At 40.3% G+C, this 17,637-nt stretch overlaps 2 protein-coding genes across 13 annotated transcripts in view; one reads left to right on the top strand and one right to left on the bottom strand.

The window, feature by feature from the left end:
- The window catches only part of ENPP3 (ectonucleotide pyrophosphatase/phosphodiesterase 3), a 97,532-nt gene that overhangs the window by 12,204 nt on the left and 67,691 nt on the right, over positions 1-17,637 (top strand). For 8 of the 12 annotated variants that reach the window (XM_049092490.1, XM_049092491.1, XM_025418053.3 and 5 more), the window contains exons 2-3: positions 1,773-1,899; positions 9,111-9,186. The exons of 1 other annotated variant lie outside the window; for it this stretch is intronic. In XM_049092490.1, the coding sequence (XP_048948447.1) occupies positions 1,773-1,899; positions 9,111-9,186 (203 nt within the window). Of the gene's footprint in view, positions 1-1,772; positions 1,900-2,323; positions 2,443-9,110; positions 9,187-17,637 lie in introns of those variants that run through there. 3 more of the 12 variants (XM_049092497.1, XM_049092496.1, XM_049092499.1) reach the window with 3 other exon arrangements.
- Positions 7,065-7,544, bottom strand: LOC112641235 (ATP synthase subunit g, mitochondrial-like). Its single transcript, XM_035697792.2, has one exon. The coding sequence runs from the start codon at positions 7,501-7,503 to the stop codon at positions 7,192-7,194; it is 312 nt and encodes a 103-aa protein (XP_035553685.1). The 5' UTR covers positions 7,504-7,544; the 3' UTR covers positions 7,065-7,191.

Raw genomic sequence — 17,637 nt, 5'->3', positions numbered from 1 at the left:
GGGTAGGCCTGAAGGTGAAGTTGGAGGTATACTAGAATGAGAAGAATAGCACAAATCCTTAAAAGGAAACAAGGCTCTTCTTCTTCTTCTTCTTCTTTTAGATTAGAGAATAAATTTATTTCTCACAGTTTGGAAGGCTGGGAAGTCCAAGATCAGTTGCCAGCATGATCAGGTGTTGGTAAGAGCCCTCTTCCTGGTTTTCAGATGACCATCTTTTTGCTGTCCTCACATGGTGCAAAGAGAGAGGTCTCTGGTCTCTTTCTTTTTTTATAAGTGTAAGAGGCCCATTATGGAGGCTCTATCCTCATGACCTCATCTGAACCTAATTACCTCCAAATATCATAATGGAGATTATAGATTCCACATATGAATTTGGAGGAGACACAAACATTCATAGCATTCTGCCCTTCTTTAAAAATTCAGCATGGCTCTTATTCTGAAGAGCTTTCCTTAAGGGAGTGGGCTCTAATAATACAATCAGGGATTTAGCCATGACTTTCAGAAATAATCTTCACGTTTATAAGTCATTGCATATTAGGATAGATTTCCTATTTTTTTCACCGCTTTTAGGGTTGTAATAGTTTAGGTTAGTGTTTTCCAAAGAATATACTGCAACCTACAGGATTTTTATAATCTTTATGTCAGAAAAGGGTTCTCAAGTTTTTATTGACCAAGGAAGTTATCTTAGGACTAATGTTTCATGGAATTACACTTTGAGAATTACTCCCTTGGAGTCATTTATACTGGAAGAGTTTATGCCCACCATTTACTATAACTCTCTTTGGCTACATTTGCTATTAATTGAGCTTCTTTCGTCATAACCTGTACTCCCTTTTCTTAGGGAGAGGTGTGTATTAGGATGCTCTGGTCTATATAAATAAGGAAAGAGTAAGTTTATTTGGTTAGGGAAATTGCCTTGAATTTGGGGGAATTAGAAGACTCAGATTTCAGTTCCACTTCTGGCATCTGGAACATACATGACTTGGAACAAGAAAGTCATAGATCTTAATTTGAATAATCAGACCTTTACTCAACTACAAAATAGGAATAAAATGTTTGTAAGGGATATTGTTAACTTTGACATGAGATAAAACGTATGAAAACATACCAAACTTTTAACCTCTGTGAAATAAAAGATATAATTATTATATAATTAAATACTTTATATAAATTCAACAGAGTTTGGGGATTCCTATATGGTTAAAGCACATTTTTAATATGTTGGTTTTCAGCTGTGCTATGAAGTTTATACAAATGAGAAGCTCCCTGGAATTTCTGTAACAAGGCCTTTTGTTCCAGATTATTTTTGAAGAAAACAAATGGTCAGATTGTATTAAAACTTGATTATAGTCTTATGATCTCTTTTTATGTATATATTGATCAGTATTTAATATTTGTCTACAGTGTCCTGGAAAAGGACTTTTATCTCTTTTTTAAAGATTTTTATTTATTCATGAGAGACACACACACACACAGGGAGAGAGTAGTGAGAGAGAGGCAGAGACACAGGCAGAGGGAGAAGCAGGGTCCACGCAGGGAGCCCGATGTGGGACTCAATCCCAGGACTCCAGGATCACACCCTGAGTCAAAGACACACACCCAACTGCTGAGCCACCCAGGTGTCCAATGAACTTTTATCTCTTGACACTGTTGTTATTACAACTTTCTTCCTCTCCTTTCATTGTCCAATCACTGAAGAGGTATAATCTCTCCAAACATTTGAAAGTTAGTCACAGCCGTGTAACTCATTCAGTTTTTCTTTGCTGGACTAGAAAAAGGAAGGAGTTCTACTGTCTTCTAGTAAAACGGGTTTATACAATAATGGAGTCTATGCTGGTTTTACCAATGGAAGAAACTGTTAAGAGGAACACTGCTACGAAATACAAAATAATCTGTATTGTAAGTACAGTTTTTCATTTTAATCTTTGTAGCTTTATGACAAATGTTAAATGTATGACTCCCATTTCTATTTGTGTTGCTATTTAAGTGTAAAGTTTTAAGTGCATGTATTCAGTTTTATCCCCTCTGACAACCCTGATGCCAAATTAATATTTTAATCATGTTTTGCCTAAAAAAATGTGAGTAACAAACTAATATTTGCTCAATCTAAAAAGTTGGGATCTGTGGTAAAACACTTTATAGCATTGACTTTAGCATGATTATAATCACCCCCTTCCAAGACACCATTTTACTGCATGAATATTTTTAAGACCAGAGAGTGAGAAATTAAAATCACTGTATCTTATATTCTTATGTTGGACTATAGCTTTTATCTTAGATTACTTCATTTCTTTTTATTTTATTTTATTTTATTTTATTTTAGATTACTTCACTTCTAAAAATGGTTTCACCATTCAACCACTCCGTTTTCCTGCTTGTTTTTACTGTCCTGAATCATCGTGAAAGTCAGTCCTTCTCTACTGTCCTGCTGCATCTATAACAGTAATACTATTGTATATTATTATTATTATTATTTTCTCTTGAATTCTCTCCCCTTGCTTCCATGATGGTATTGGCATCCTAATTTTTATAACTTCTGTTTATCTGCATTCTTGGCTGATTTATCTTTTCATTGCACATTGCACATGGTGTTTCAACTGAACCCTGTCTAAAGATCATTTCTTTAGGCAATCTCATCTTTTTATGATCTTAAAAGTCACATTGTCAACCAAGAATTTCAAGTAAGCCAGTAGGTCTGACTTCATGGTGAGTTTCTGCCACACAATTGTTTTTTTTTAAGATTGTATTTATTCATGAGACGTGCTTGCTTGGGCAGCACATATATTCATGAGAGACGCAGAGAGAGAGAGGCAGAGACATAGGCAGAGGGAGAAGCTGACTCCCAGGACCCCAGGATCACGATCTGAGCCAATTACAGTCAGTCACTGAGCCACCTAGGTGCTCCCTCTGCCACACAATTTCATTTTTTTTAATTTATTTTTTATTGGTGTTCAATTTACTAACATACAGAATAACCCCCAGTGCCCGTCACCCATTCACTCCCACCCCCCGCCCTCCTCCCCTTCTACCACCCCTAGTTCGTTTCCCAGAGTTAGCAGTCTTTACGTTCTGTCTCCCTTTCTGATATTTCCCACACATTTCTTCTCCCTTCCCTTATATTCCCTTTCACTATTATTTATATTCCCCAAATAAATGAGAACATATAATGTTTGTCCTTCTCCGACTGACTTACTTCACTCAGCATAATACCCTCCAGTTCCATCCACGTTGAAGCAAATGGTGGGTATTTGTCATTTCTAATAGCTGAGTAATATTCCATTGTATACATAAACCACATCTTCTTTATCCATTCATCTTTCGTTGGACACCGAGGCTCCTTCCACAGTTTGGCTATCATAGCCATTGCTGCTATAAACATCGGGGTGCAGGTGTCCCGGCGTTTCATTGCATTTGTATCTTTGGGGTAAATCCCCAACAGTGCAATTGCTGGGTCGTAGGGCAGGTCTATTTTTAACTGTTTGAGGAACCTCCACACAGTTTTCCAGAGTGGCTGCACCAGTTCACATTCCCACCAACAGTGTATGAGGGTTCCCTTTTCTCCGCATCCTCTCCAACATTTGTTGTTTCCTGCCTTGTTAATTTTCCCCATTCTCACTGGTGTGAGGTGGTATCTCATTGTGGTTTTGATTTGTATTTCCCTGATGGCAAGTGATGCAGAGCATTTTCTCATATGCATGTTGGCCATGTCTATGTCTTCCTCTGTGAGATTTCTGTTCATGTCTTTTGCCCATTTCATGATTGGATTGTTTGTTTCTTTGGTGTTGAGTTTAATAAGTTCTTTATAGATCTTGGAAACTAGCCCTTTATCTGATATGTCATTTGCAAATATCTTCTCCCATTCTGTAGGTTGTCTTTTAGTTTTGTTGACTGTATCCTTTGCTGTGCAAAAGCTTCTTATCTTGATGAAGTCCCAATAGTTCATTTTTGCTTTTGTTTCTTTTGCCTTCGTGGATGTATCTTGCAAGAAGTTACTATGGCCGAGTTCAAAAAGGGTGTTGCCTGTGTTCTTCTCCAGGATTTTGATGGAATCTTGTCTCACATTTAGATCTTTCATCCATTTTGAGTTTATCTTTGTGTATGGTGAAAGAGAGTGGTCTAGTTTCATTCTTCTGCATGTGGATGTCCAATTTTCCCAGCACCATTTATTGAAGAGACTGTCTTTCTTCCAATGGATAGTCTTTCCTCCTTTATCGAATATTGTTGCCCATAAAGTTCAGGGTCCACTTCTGGATTCTCTATTCTGTTCCATTGATCTATGTGTCTGTTTTTGTGCCAGTACCACACTGTCTTGATGACCACAGCTTTGTAGTACAACCTGAAATCTGGCATTGTGATGCCCCCAGATATGGTTTTCTTTTTTAAAATTCCCCTGGCTATTTGGGGTCTTTTCTGATTCCACACAAATCTTAAAATAATTTGTTCTAACTCTCTGAAGAAAGTCCATGATATTTTGATAGGGATTGCATTAAACGTGTATATTGCCCTGGGTAACATTGACATTTTCACAATATTAATTCTGCCGATCCATGAGCATGGAATATTTTTCCATCTCTTTGTGTCTTCCTCAATTTCTTTCAGAAGTGTTCTATAGTTTTGAGGGTATAGATCCTTTACATCTTTGGTTAGGTTTATTCCTAGGTATCTTATGCTTTTGGGTGCAATTGTAAATGGGATTGACTCCTTAATTTCTCTTTCTTCAGTCTCATTGTTAGTGTATAGAAATGCCACTGACTTCTGGGCATTGATTTTGTATCCTGCCACGCTACCGAATTGCTGTATGAGTTCTAGCAATCTTGGGGTGGAGGCTTTTGGGTTTTCTATGTAGAGTATCATGTCATCGGCGAAGAGGGAGAGTTTGACTTCTTCTTTGCCAATTTGAATGCATTTAATGTCTTTTTGTTGCCTGATTGCTGAGGCTAGGACTTCCAGTACTATGTTGAATAGCAGCGGTGAGAGTGGACATCCCTGTCTTGTTCCTGATCTTAGGGGAAAGGCTCCCAGTGCTTCCCCATTGAGAATGATATTTGCTGTGCCACACAATTTCAAATGCCTTCTTACTGGCTCCTCATCGAGTATCTCAAGGCAAAACCAATTATGTAATTTCTCATACCTATCCTGCCGTAATTTTCTCCCAAATTCCCTACTTTAGTTAAAGTCACCATCATTTTGTCACTCAAGCATTATTTCTAGAAGTAAATGAAATAATGTAAGCATTGAGCCCAGGAACTAGGGCAAAGTAAATTGTCATGATATTCTATTCATTAAATATCCTTCTGGGAACTTTGGAGTGCTCTTTTTTTTTTTTTTTTAAATTTTATTTATTTATTCATGAGAGACAGGGAGAGAGAAGCAGAGACACAGGCAGAGGGAGAAGCAGGCTCCATGCTGGGAGCCTGATGTGGGACTTGATCCCGGGGCTCCAGGATCACACTCTGGGCCCAAGGCAGGCGCTAAATCACTGAGCCACCTAGGGATCCCCCTGGAGTGCTCTTTTAACTTCTATGCTATTTATTATATTTATCCCATCTTATGAATTCAAGACATTATAACTCCTTGAAAGCAAAATTTTGTACAACATTTATTTTTCTTCCTTGTATCCTTCTAATGGTTTCTGGTATGTATAAGAGAAGCTGAGGGCAGTCCGGGTGGCTCAGCGGTTTAGCGCGGACTTCAGCCCAGGATCAAGTCCCGCAGGCTCCCAGCAGAAGAGAGAGAGAGAGAGAGAGAGAGAGAGAGACGCAGAGACACAGGCAGAGGGAGAAGCAGGCTCTATGCAGGGAGCCCGACATGGGACTCGATGCTGGGTCTCCAGGATCATGCCCTGGGCCAAAGGCAGCGCTAAACCACTGAGCCACCCGGGCTGCCCTTAACAAAAGTTTCATTTAAAAAACTTTAAATGTATCTGCTGTGTCTTTAGCACTCTTCATTCACCCATCTAAAGCCAAATATTGGATTTTCAGAGGTTTTTGGAGTTGAGTCCTCCCCTCTCCACTTTTTAAGATACATATGCACCTCAATATCAAGAAGCTGATTCAGAATTACAGATTTAGAGGAAATGATTATGTGAGATTAAAAATGAACCTTCTCGAGGAACTTACAGAATAATGCAGGGATCAAGCCAAAAATATATGGAACAAGTAGAGTCATGAAGAAACAGACACTGAGATTTAACAGGAGAATGTCCTAGAATATCCTGATCACACCTAGATGCTGTTTATTTTCCTAACAAATTTGAATGGCAAAAGGACCAAAGATAAAAATGTAAAATCAAAAATATCAATTTGTAAATCTATGATGCATGAGGTTTGTTGCAGTATTATTCCCCAGTGTTTCACTGCTTTGTATTCCTAGTCTTGGTCTCCTGTGGCTTTTTTTTTTTTTTTTTAGCAAGCATTTCTATTTATTTCAGAGTATAATGTATGCTTCAGAACCATGGAGGATACTAAATTTATAACTATTTAATATCCATAGGGTATTTTATTGTTGTAAAGATGGGTTCTAAAAACCATAAAACTGAATAGATTAGTAATACAACACACATCAAAATTAGATTTAAAAAGGAGGTTGTGGCTCTCAGTAGCTCTGTCCTGGTGTTAAAGATGTCATACTTACTTAGAATACCACCAAGTACTTTAATATTTATAAATGCAGGTGTTATCTCTGATTCTAGCAAAAAAAAAAAAACCACTGAAATTTTATTCTTTATATCACAGACATGCTTTAACCATATCACTTTGGCACGTGGTTATTGCTATTTTTCCTACTGTAGCAAATCCTAGTTCTCCCAAGACCTTTCCTCTGACTATTCTGGAAATAAAATAAATTTATCATATATTTCAAATCTTCAAATTAGAATGTTATTCTTATAAATGTATTTCCCAGGTTGGTATATTCACATACATCCTTCATCCTTTCTGATTTTAGGCTATGCAAAAGACATGCCCTGAGAGCTGTATTAATGTATTAAAGCAAAAAGACAATCCATCTTATTATTAAGAGAAACTGTGATCCTTCCATGTAGTATCTGATAGAGAAAACACTGATTTTGATACATTATCTTATTTTATTCAAATATAAATATTAATATATTCAAATATGTCTGATCACATATAAGTGTCCAAGAACACTCAAATTATAAGCCACATAGAAAGAGATGTTAAAGATTGGTCTTCAAACATTATAGCCAATGATGCCATGCTTGCCTATGATCTCGCCGACATAAAACCACATCCACACGTCGGTGGCCACCAAACCATTCAGCAGAGCTTCCTTAACTGTGAGCTGTTTGAAGCTACCAGTTTGAGCACTCTTGACTATTTTTTTCAAGCTCTGAATAGCTGTAGGGATCTCAGCAGGGGTTGGAGGAACCAGCTCAACCCTGGCATAGTGCCAAAATGTGGCCAATCGAGGCTTCGAGTAAGTCACAGCAGCGTTCAGCAGAGCCGGAGCCTTCTCGGCGAGGTTACGGACGAACTGGGCCATGGCTCCAAGAGGGACGTCCCGTCGCCCCGCACGGCCGCTGAATCCTCCTGTGGCTTTTGAGCATCTTAACGAGGGACTAAGTGCTAGTAATGCTGCTTAATAACTGTTTACATTCACTTTTCCCTCTCCATTCTCTCCACTGAATGCATGCCTGTTGGAAAATCACTCAAACGTGGGCTAACTTTCAGACTTCATTAAAGAATTATTATACTATTCTAATGTATTTGCCCAATTGTTGAATCCACTTCTATAGTAAAAGTTATAGGTTTATTTTCCAGTTGATTTTCAGAATGAAAACAAACGCAATCAATGCTTATGTAGATCTTTATTATCTAAGCAGATTTTGATGCTTTTTTATGAAAGAGATTTTTTTAAAAGCAAAGGTTATAAGTGTTGTAAAATACATTTTTAAGGATTTGTGTGTCGTTGCATTCATATTTTATGGTTATACATTATTCAAGCTCTATCATCCTGCATACTTACATTGGACTCACTGGGTAGGGAAAAAGTGGGAAGAATTCTCTTTAAGTATATTTTAGTTTGGGACGCCTGGGTGGTTGAGCTCAGGTCGTGATCCTGGAGATCCGGGATCGAATCCCACATTGGGCTCCCTGCAGGCAGCCTGCTTCTCCCTCTGCCTGGGTCTCTGCCTCTCTCTCTCTCTCTTTCTCTCTCTCTCTCTGTGTCTCTCATGAATAAATAAATAAAATCTTTAAAAATTTATATCTTAGTTTAATTCCAGACATCGCATAAAGTCCACTATACTGTAGAGCCTTGTCAGCAGTAGTGATAATGAATGACACACACAATCTTTGGTCACAGAGCTTCCACGTCATTTGTCTGAGCTGTAGATCAAAGTGGATCATTTGCCAGTGAATTATTTGGACACTATATTTTTACATGTGCTAAGCATTTTCATTTCCATCCATAAGACAGAGCTAGGAGGGAGGGGGAACCTGTTCCCTAAGAGTGAAGTAGTTAAAGATATCATAGTTCAGGAATGCTTTTAGGTAAATGATCTTGAAACAAGTATCTAGTTAAGAATGGGAAATGGACAAAGGTAAATGACTCCCATGGTTTCATTCATACTTTAAATAAATTTGGGGTTAAGCTAACCAGGACCCATGAATTTGAATTTGAAGATCTATAATAAATATTACTTTAAAATTCTTCCCAAAGCTTTATTATTTTCAGGCATTTTTTTAAAAAGTACATTTCTCGGGATCCCTGGGTGGCGCAGCGGTTTGGCGCCTGCCTTTGGCCCAGGGCGCGATCCTGGAGATCCGGGATCGAATCCCACGTCAGGCTCCCGGTGCATGGAGCCTGCTTCTCCCTCTGCCTGTGTCTCTGCCTCTCTCTCTCTCTCTCTCTCTCTCTGTGGGACTATCATAAATAAATAAAAAAAAAATTAAAAAAAAAAGTACATTTCTCTTTCAGGCATTTTTTTTGAAAAGTACATTTCTCTATCATTGTTGGATCTGGTGTTATGCATAATTAGCAAGCTGTGTGCCTTTAATTTTCAGTGAGAGGGAGGTAGGGAGGGATCTTTGTTCCTTTTTATGTTTTAAGAAAATTGTAAAGGTCACTTCTCCTTTTTTTTGTACTAGGTTCTTCTTGCTTTGTTGGTGATTGTGTCACTTGGATTGGGCCTGGGGCTTGGACTCAGGAGACAAGAAGAGCAAGGTATATCCCTTAGTGTTTTCTCAACACAGTTTCTTATTTCTCCTTTCTTCTTACCTTTACCCCTTGAAACTTGTCTCTCCTCCTGAACCCCCTGTCTCCTGCATGGAGCGCTCTCCTCCTAGGCTTCTTGTCCTACCACACCACACTAATTAGGAGCCCATGTGTGTGGTAAGCATTATCCAGACATTTTGGACTTTAGTCTTTTGCCCTCACCCCCTGTTCCTTTGAGATTCATATCGTTCCTGTTTGTTCCCTGTATTTGTCCTTACCTTTGTAGAGGACTTTGATAACTGGATCAAAGGCTTCTTCTGTCTTGGCACCTACTCTACTCATTCCTTTCTGCTGATAAACTTGGTGAACTTGGTCTTGAAAGTCTTGGTTGCTTACATCCCAGGACCTCCTGTGATGATGTTAGTACTGCTCCTTCCCTGAAATTTCACTATTTCTTGGCCAGGCAGTGCTCCATTCTTGAAGTGTAGTGCAGAGTAAATACTTGATGTTGATTTATTTTTCCTCATAAGAAGCGAAAAGAAATGGGAGATTGATTTTTATCAGAATATCAAACCCCCAAACTGCCATATCCATTCAGTATGTACAGTCAACAACCATTTACATGTGACTATATGAAAAGCATTTTCTATATCTTGTGATTCATTGTTTTGGTACTTTTACAAAGGGGAAGTATGAAGTCGAATGTTAGATAATTTATTCGCCTTTTTAATCTGGCTGGTGAATTTCTGATTTGACTCTCTTGGGGAAGGTCTTGTTGCTTCTTTGTTAGGGGGACTCTTGGTGAGATTAACAGACAAATTTACAGTTATGCTTTCCCTTAAGGATTAACAAACCCCGGGGCAGTCTGGGTGGCTCAGCGGTTTAGCACTGCCTTCAGCCCAGGGCGTGATCCTGGAGACCCTGGGATCAAGTCCTACCTCAGGTTCCCTGCAGGGAACCTGCTTCTCCCTCTGCCTGTGCCTCTGCCTCTCTCTGTGTCTCTCATGAATAAATAAATAAAATCTTTAAAAAAAGGAATTAACAAACACCTAATTAACACCTAAGTGGCTGAGCGGTTGAGGGTCTGCCTCCAGCTCAGGGTGTGATCCCAGGGTCCGGGATTGAGTCCCGTATCGGGCTCCCTGTATGGAACCTGCTTCTCCTTCTGCCTGTGTCTCTGCCTCTCTCTCTGTGTGTCTCTCATAAATGAATAAAGTCTTTAAAAAAAAGAAATAACAAACTTTCAGTACATCCATTGTAACATGGAAACTGGAAAGGTGGACTTTACTTGGAAAATTACTGTCTTTTTTGGGGTCACTTGGCTGTTGTGTTTCTGAACTACTGTACCAGTCCTAGATCTAACAAATGTAGGTGGGCCACTTTGGTTATTTTATCCTGGTGTTAGTATGCACAGGTGTGCCTCACTTCTTGGTTCTTTTTTTTTAAGATTTTATTTAATCGAGAGAGAGGGAGAGAGAGAGAGAGAGAGAGAAGCAGAGACACAGGCAGAGGGAGAAGCAGGCTCCATGCAGGGAGCCTGTTGCGGGACTCAATCCCAGTTCTCCAGGATCACGCCCTGGGCTGAAGGTGGCGCTAAACCGCTGAGCCACCTGGGCTGCCCTTCTTGGTTCTTTTATGGCCAATTCACATAAATTAATTGCAAGAGACATACACTAATCTTTGAACACAATCTCCAATTATTTTGGCTCTTTCCTTTCCTTACATTAGTACACCTACTGGCTCATTTCCCAGTGTCATAGTTCCTTTTTCTTGTCCTTTCTTTTTTTTTTTTTTTTATAAGTATTTTTGTTTTTTTTTTTTAAATTTTTATTTATCTATGATAGTCACAGAGAAAGAGAGAGAAGCAGAGACATAGGCAGAGGGAGAAGCAGGCTCCATGCACTGGGAGCCCGACGTGGGATTCGATCCCGGGTCTCCAGGATCACGCCCTGGGCCAAAGGCAGGCGCCAAACCGCTGCACCACCCAGGGATCCCTTTCTTGTCCTTTCATCTCAGTCTATAAGTCCTTGTGTGACATCACCCCCTCCACCTCCCATCCTGGGCTTTGGTACTTTACTCCAGCTCCTCCTTTGCCAGAGTTGTTAAAATGTTCATCCCCTCATTCTTCCACAATTGATTCCTAATCCCTAACCCTGGGCCATTTTTACCATTTTCCACTCCAATTAGCCCACTTTTCATAGGCAAAGTACTGTTTTTTTCTAGTGTGAGTTCTTAAAACAGCTTTTTCTGGTTTGAGTTTGTATGTGTTCTTATAAATTTGTCCCTTAATGTGCGTGTTGTTTTTACTCATTCTTCAACAATTTGGCACTAACTATATGCTATGTACTATTCTAATTGCTGGGAATATAGTGGTGAAGAAAATAGACTCATCCTTCAGAGAATTTACAGTCTAGCATGGAAGATAGACAATAAAAATATAAATAAACCAAATATATATAATATGATCAGGAAAATGCTAAGGGATAAGTAAAACTGAAAAGGAGATTATAAGATATACAGTGGGATGGGGGATGTATGTGAAATAATCGTTGTAAAGGGCTAAAAGTGAGGGAGAAATAGGGATATTTGGGGGAAGAACATTCCAGGAAAGAGAAAGCAAGTGCAAAGGCCTAAGGCAGGAGCTTGCCTGGCAAGTTCATTTAAAGAATAACGAGGTTGGTGAACTAGAAGAGAAGAGGGAGGGAAGTCATAAAATGAGTCAACCAAAAGACCTAAAAGAAGCCAAGTCAATCAGGTTGTTCAGTCAAATCTGGCTGTAGGCTTTCATTCTGAGAGTGATGGGAAGTGATTGGAGGTTTTGAGTAGAGAAATGACACACCCTGGTTTGCTTTTCAACGCACTCATTCAGACTGTTGTGTTATGAATAAATGGCAGGGTGCAATGAGATGCAGAGACACCAATTAGGAAATTATTACAATAATCCACACAAGCTCTATGTCTTGAATTAGGGTGGTAACATTGTCGCTGATGAAAAGTATTTGGATCCTGGTTATCTTTTGATGTGGTATATAGATTTTACTGACAGTGGATATGGAGAAAGAGAGAAGTCAAGAATGACTTCAAAATCTTTGGTATGAACATCTGAAATACAGAATTTCTGCAAGTGAGATGGGGAACACTAGAAGAAGCTGGTTTGGGGAGAATGATCAGAAGCTCATTTCGGACATGTTAAATTTGAAATGTCTATGAAATGCCCAACTGGAAAAGCCAGAAGATAGCTGATTATATGAGGCTGGCTTTCCAAGGGAAGTACAAATAGACATGCAATATGGTGGTTATCAGTATCATACATACGTGGATTTACAGCAATGTGACTGGAACACACTAGCCTTAAAAAATTGGTATGATGAGGAGGGGGAAGAACCATGGATGAAGTCTAGGAAGAATTGGTCAGGGATGTGGGAGGAAAGCCAGGTGGTTGTTGTCCTGCCCGGAAGCCAGGTGCAGAAAATGTTTCAAAGTAGGAGAGCGGACATACAAATATAAAAGCCATTTGTGGGATCCCTGGGTGGTGCAGTGGTTTAGCGCCTGCCTTTGGCCCAGGGCGTGATCCTGGAGACCCGGGATCGAATCCCATGTCGGGCTCCCGGTGCATGGAGCCTGCTTCTCCCTCTGCCTATGTCTCTGCCTCTCTCTCTCTGTGTGACTATCATAAAAAAATAAAAGCCATCTGTATAAATGGTATATAAACTTTTTTTGGTTACTTTTTAACCAAATGTTTCTTAAGATCCATATAAATTGTTACACGTACATCTATTCTTATGCATCTATCTACTTACTACTTAGCATGTATCGCAATATGCTATCTGACCTGTGCCCTCCCTCAGTGCTGGATACTCAGGTTGACTTTTGTTCCTTTACACTACATAAATCCTGCAGGTTCCCTTATGGACCTAGGGGAGATTGCTTCATCATCAACCCAGGAATTGAATTCCTGGGTCTTAGGGTCTGTATTTTAGCTTGGGTGAGTAACCCCAGATTGATTTCTAGAATAGCTGCCACAGCCTGCTCTGTCTTTACCATGCATCCCCAGCAACCCTTGGCATTATCTGGCTCTCTCATTTTTGGCAGTGTAAATGTAGGCATAGAGTGATATCTTTTATATTTAACTGTTGATTCTCTGCCCCGCTGCTCCAAATTGTGTTGGTTACTCTCTCTCAATTTGTTTGACATATGGTTGGTGTTCCCCTAGACCATTGAATTGGAACTCATATTTATTTGATCTCTTTGTTTTACTTTTTCATTTTCTAAAAAACATACTTTAGTAGCTTCTTAAAATAGGACACATACAAGCTATAACTTGAGTTCTCATCTTTGTCTTAAGAACCTAACACTTGATAATTTGGCTAGATACTGAATTCCAAGATGAACGTAATTTTCCTCTAGAAATATGAAACATTGCTTTCTTATCTTCTAGCTTTCAGTGTTGCGTTTAAGAAACTTGATACCATTCTGACTTGTGATGTTTTATAGATTGCTCATGATCTTTCTCTGGGAACTTTCTTTTTTTTTAAGATTTTATTTATTTGTTCATGAAAGACACAGAGAGGCAGAGACACAGGCAGAGGGAGAAGCAGGCTCCATGCAGGGAGCCCGATGTGGGACTCGATCCCGGAACTCTGGGATCAGGCCCCAAGCCAAAGGCAGATGCCTAACTGCTGAGCCACTCAGGCGGCCCTACTATCTTCCTTTTTTTTTTTTTTTGCACTTCGAAGCAAGCTTTAAAAAACCAGACTGTTGACATTTTATGAACTTAATGGCAAAAAGTGCATGCACTAAAAATAATTTACATTCTCTGATTATATATGTCAGATCCTTAAATATATATATATTTAATAATAAATTTATTTTTTATTGGTGTTCAATTTGCCAACATACAGAATAACACCCAGTGCTCATCCTGTCAAGTGCCCCCCCTCAGTGCCTGTCACCCATTCACCCCCACCCCCCGCCCTCCTCCCCTTCCATCACCCCTAGTTCGTTACCCAGAGTTAGGAGTCTTTATGTTCTGTCTCCCTTTCTGATATTTGCCACACATTTCTTCTCCCTTCCCTTATATTCCCTTTCACTATTTTTTATATTCCCCAAATGAATGAGAACATATAATGTTTGTCCTTCTCGGACTGACTTATTTCACTCAGCATAATACCCTCCAGTTCCATCCACGTTGAAGCAAATGGTGGGTATTTGTCGTTTCTAATGACTAATATTCCATTGTATACATAGACCACATCTTCTTTATCCATTCATCTTTTGATGGACACCGAGGCTTCTTCCACAGTTTGGCTATTGTGGACATTGCTGCTATAAACATCAGGGTGCAGGTGTCCCGGCGTTTCACTGCATCTGAAAATTTGGGGTAAATCCCCAACAGTGCAATTGCTGGGTCGTAGGGCAGGTCTATTTTTAACTGTTTGAGGAACCTCCACACAGTTTTCCAGAGTGGCTGCACCAGTTCACATTCCCACCAACAGTGTAAGAGGGTTCCCTTTTCTGCGCATCCTCTCCAACATTTGTTGTTTCCTGCCTTGTTAATTTTCCCCATTCTCACTGGTGTGAGGTGGTATCTCATTGTGGTTTTGATTTGTATTTCCCTGATGGCAAGTGATGCAGAGCATTTTCATGTGCATGTTGGCCATGTCTATGTCTTCCTCTGTGAGATTTCTCTTGATGTCTTTTGCCCATTTCATGATTGGATGTTTGTTTCTTTGGTGTTGAGTTGAATAAGTCCTTTATAGATCTTGGAAACTAGCCCTTTATCTGATACGTCATTTGCAAATATCTTCTCCCATTCTGTAGGTTGTATTTTACTTTTTTTTAAAAAATTTTTTTTATTATTTTTTTATTTAATTATGATAGTCACAGAGAGAGAGAGAGAGGCAGAGACACAGGCAGAGGGAGAAGCAGGCTCCATGCACCGGGAGCCCGACGTGGGATTCGATCCCGGGTCTCCAGGATCATGCCCTGGGCCAAAGGCAGGCGCCAAACCGCTACGCCACCCAGGGATCCCATGTATTTTACTTTTGTTGACTGTATCCTTTGCTGTGCAAAAGCTTCTTATCTTGATGAAGTCCCAATAGTTCATTTTTGCTTTTGTTTCTTTTGCCTTCGTGGATGTATCTTGCAAGAAGTTACTGTGGCCGAGTTCAAAAAGGGTGTTGCCTGTGTTCTTCTCTAGGATATTGATGGAATCTTGTCTCACATTTAGATCTTTCATCCATTTTGAGTTTATCTTTGTGTATGGTAAAAGAGAGGGGTCTAGTTTCATTCTTCTGCATGTGGATGTCCAATTTTCCCAGCACCATTTATTGAAGAGACTGTCTTTCTTCCAATGGAGAGTCTTTCCTCCTTTATCGAATATTAGTTGACCATAAAGTTGAGGGTCCACTTCTGGGTTCTCTATTCTGTTCCATTGATCTATTGTGTCTGTTTTTGTGCCAGTACCACACTGTCTTAATGACCAAGCTTTGTAGTACAACCTGAAATCTGGCATTGTGATGCCCCCAGATATGGTTTTCTTTTTTAAAATTCCCCTGGCTATTCGGGGTCTTTTCTGATTCCACACAAATCTTAAAATAATTTGTTCTAACTCTCTGAAGAAAGTCCATGGTATTTTGATAGGGATTGCATTAAACGTGTAAATTGCCCTGGGTAACATTGACATTTTCACAATATTAATTCTGCCGATCCATGAGCATGGAATATTTTTCCATCTCTTTGTGTCTTCCTCAATTTCTTTCAGAAGTGTTCTATAGGTTTTACGGTATAGATCCTTTACATCTTTGGTTAGGTTTATTCCTAGGTATCTTATGCTTTTGGTTGCAATTGTAAATGGGATTGACTCCTTAATTTCTCTTTCTTCGTCTCATTGTTAGCGTATAGAAATGCCATTGATTTCTGGGCATTGATTTTGTATCCTGCCACGCTGCCAAATTGCTCTATGAGTTCTAGCAATCTTGGGGTGGAGGCTTTTGGGTTTTCTAGCCCCACCCCCGAGCTGTTCCCGCCCCGCAGCCGCCCTCCGCGGAGCCGCCCCCGAGCCCCCCCCCCCCCCCCCCCCCCCCCCCCCCCCCCCCCCGAGCTGATCCGGGTCCGGCCGTGCGCTGCAGCCCTTAGGGAGCTCGGCGCACTCTCCGGGGCACAGGTGCCTGTTAGTGTCCCCGGGAGCCCGAGGGCATCCCCGCCCTCCTGGGTCCTGCTCCACCTCCCTGCCGGCCCCTTTCCCCCGGGAAGGTTGGTGCAGCTCCTGCTCCTCCGGGACGGGGCTCTCCAGTCCTGGGGACACTCGCCCCGGCCTCAGCCCGGCTCCTCGCGGGGCCCCTCCCCCTTGGAGGCCTTTTGTTTCTTTATTTCTTTTTCCCCATCTTCCTACCTTGATAGATGCGCGAACTCTTCTCACTGTAGCGTTCCAGCTGGTCTCTCTTTAAATCTCAGGCCGAATTCGTAGATTTTCAGGATGATTTGAAGGTGATCTAGGTAATTTGGTGGGGACGGGTGACTTGGGGGACCCTACTCTTCCGCCATCGTGCCCCTCCCCCCATCTTTTTAAAGGTCAACTCTGTAGTATCCTTAATTATGTCTGCAATGTCTCTTTGCCATGTAAAACAGTATAGCATATTCAGTTTCGGAGATTAGGGTGTAAAACTTCTCTAAAACCATTTCAAACTATTTGATACATGCATCGTCCTTTCTGAAGATCACAGTATTAGCTATGTGTGTGTGTATATAACTCTTCTGTTCCTTGCATTGTTTCCTTTTCAATCAAGTCTTTTTCTTTCTTTCTTTTTTTTTCTTATTTGTTTTGGTCTTTGTTTTTTTGTTGGATATTATCTTGCTGCCCTCAAATGTCTGGTAACTATCTGTTTACGTTCATGAGTACAGCTTGTTCATCTTTTCTCAACATAGCCATCCTGTATGTTTTCCTCTGTGATAAAAGCTGCTTTTCCTAAATTCCTCCAGATATGAGCCTTCTACCTGGAATGGGAGGTGGGGTATATTGTTGCTGTTCTATCTCCAGACTTTAAATCCATTTCACTTTATTTAGCTTCTGCCTGTCCCTCTGATCTTCCCTTAATGGTGCCTGGTGTTTTTGCGTCTGGGACCTCTCTGGAGTCCTGGGGAAAAATCACTTATTACTTACCACTTCACACTGATATACAGCACAATTCAAAAGTATCTATTTGTCTGACCTGGTCTGTGCTAGGTACCTCTTCTGTATGCTTCTACCATCTAGTTCCGAGATATCAGAGAACTTCTTTTATTTTTTTTAAGACTTATTTACTTATTTTATTTATTTATTTTTTATTTTAAAGATTTTATTTATTTATTTATGAGAGAAAGAGAGCGAGGCAGAGACACAGGCAGAGGGAGAAGCAGGCTCCATGCAGGGAGCCTGACATGGGACTCGATCCCAGAACCCCAGGATCATGCCCTGGGCTG

Source organism: Canis lupus, chromosome 12 (genome assembly GCF_003254725.2).
Source record: "Canis lupus dingo isolate Sandy chromosome 12, ASM325472v2, whole genome shotgun sequence".
NCBI classification, from domain to species: domain Eukaryota; kingdom Metazoa; phylum Chordata; class Mammalia; order Carnivora; family Canidae; genus Canis; species Canis lupus.
The sequence above is the reverse complement of the archived record's forward strand: the minus strand, read 5'-3'. Positions and strand labels throughout refer to the sequence as shown.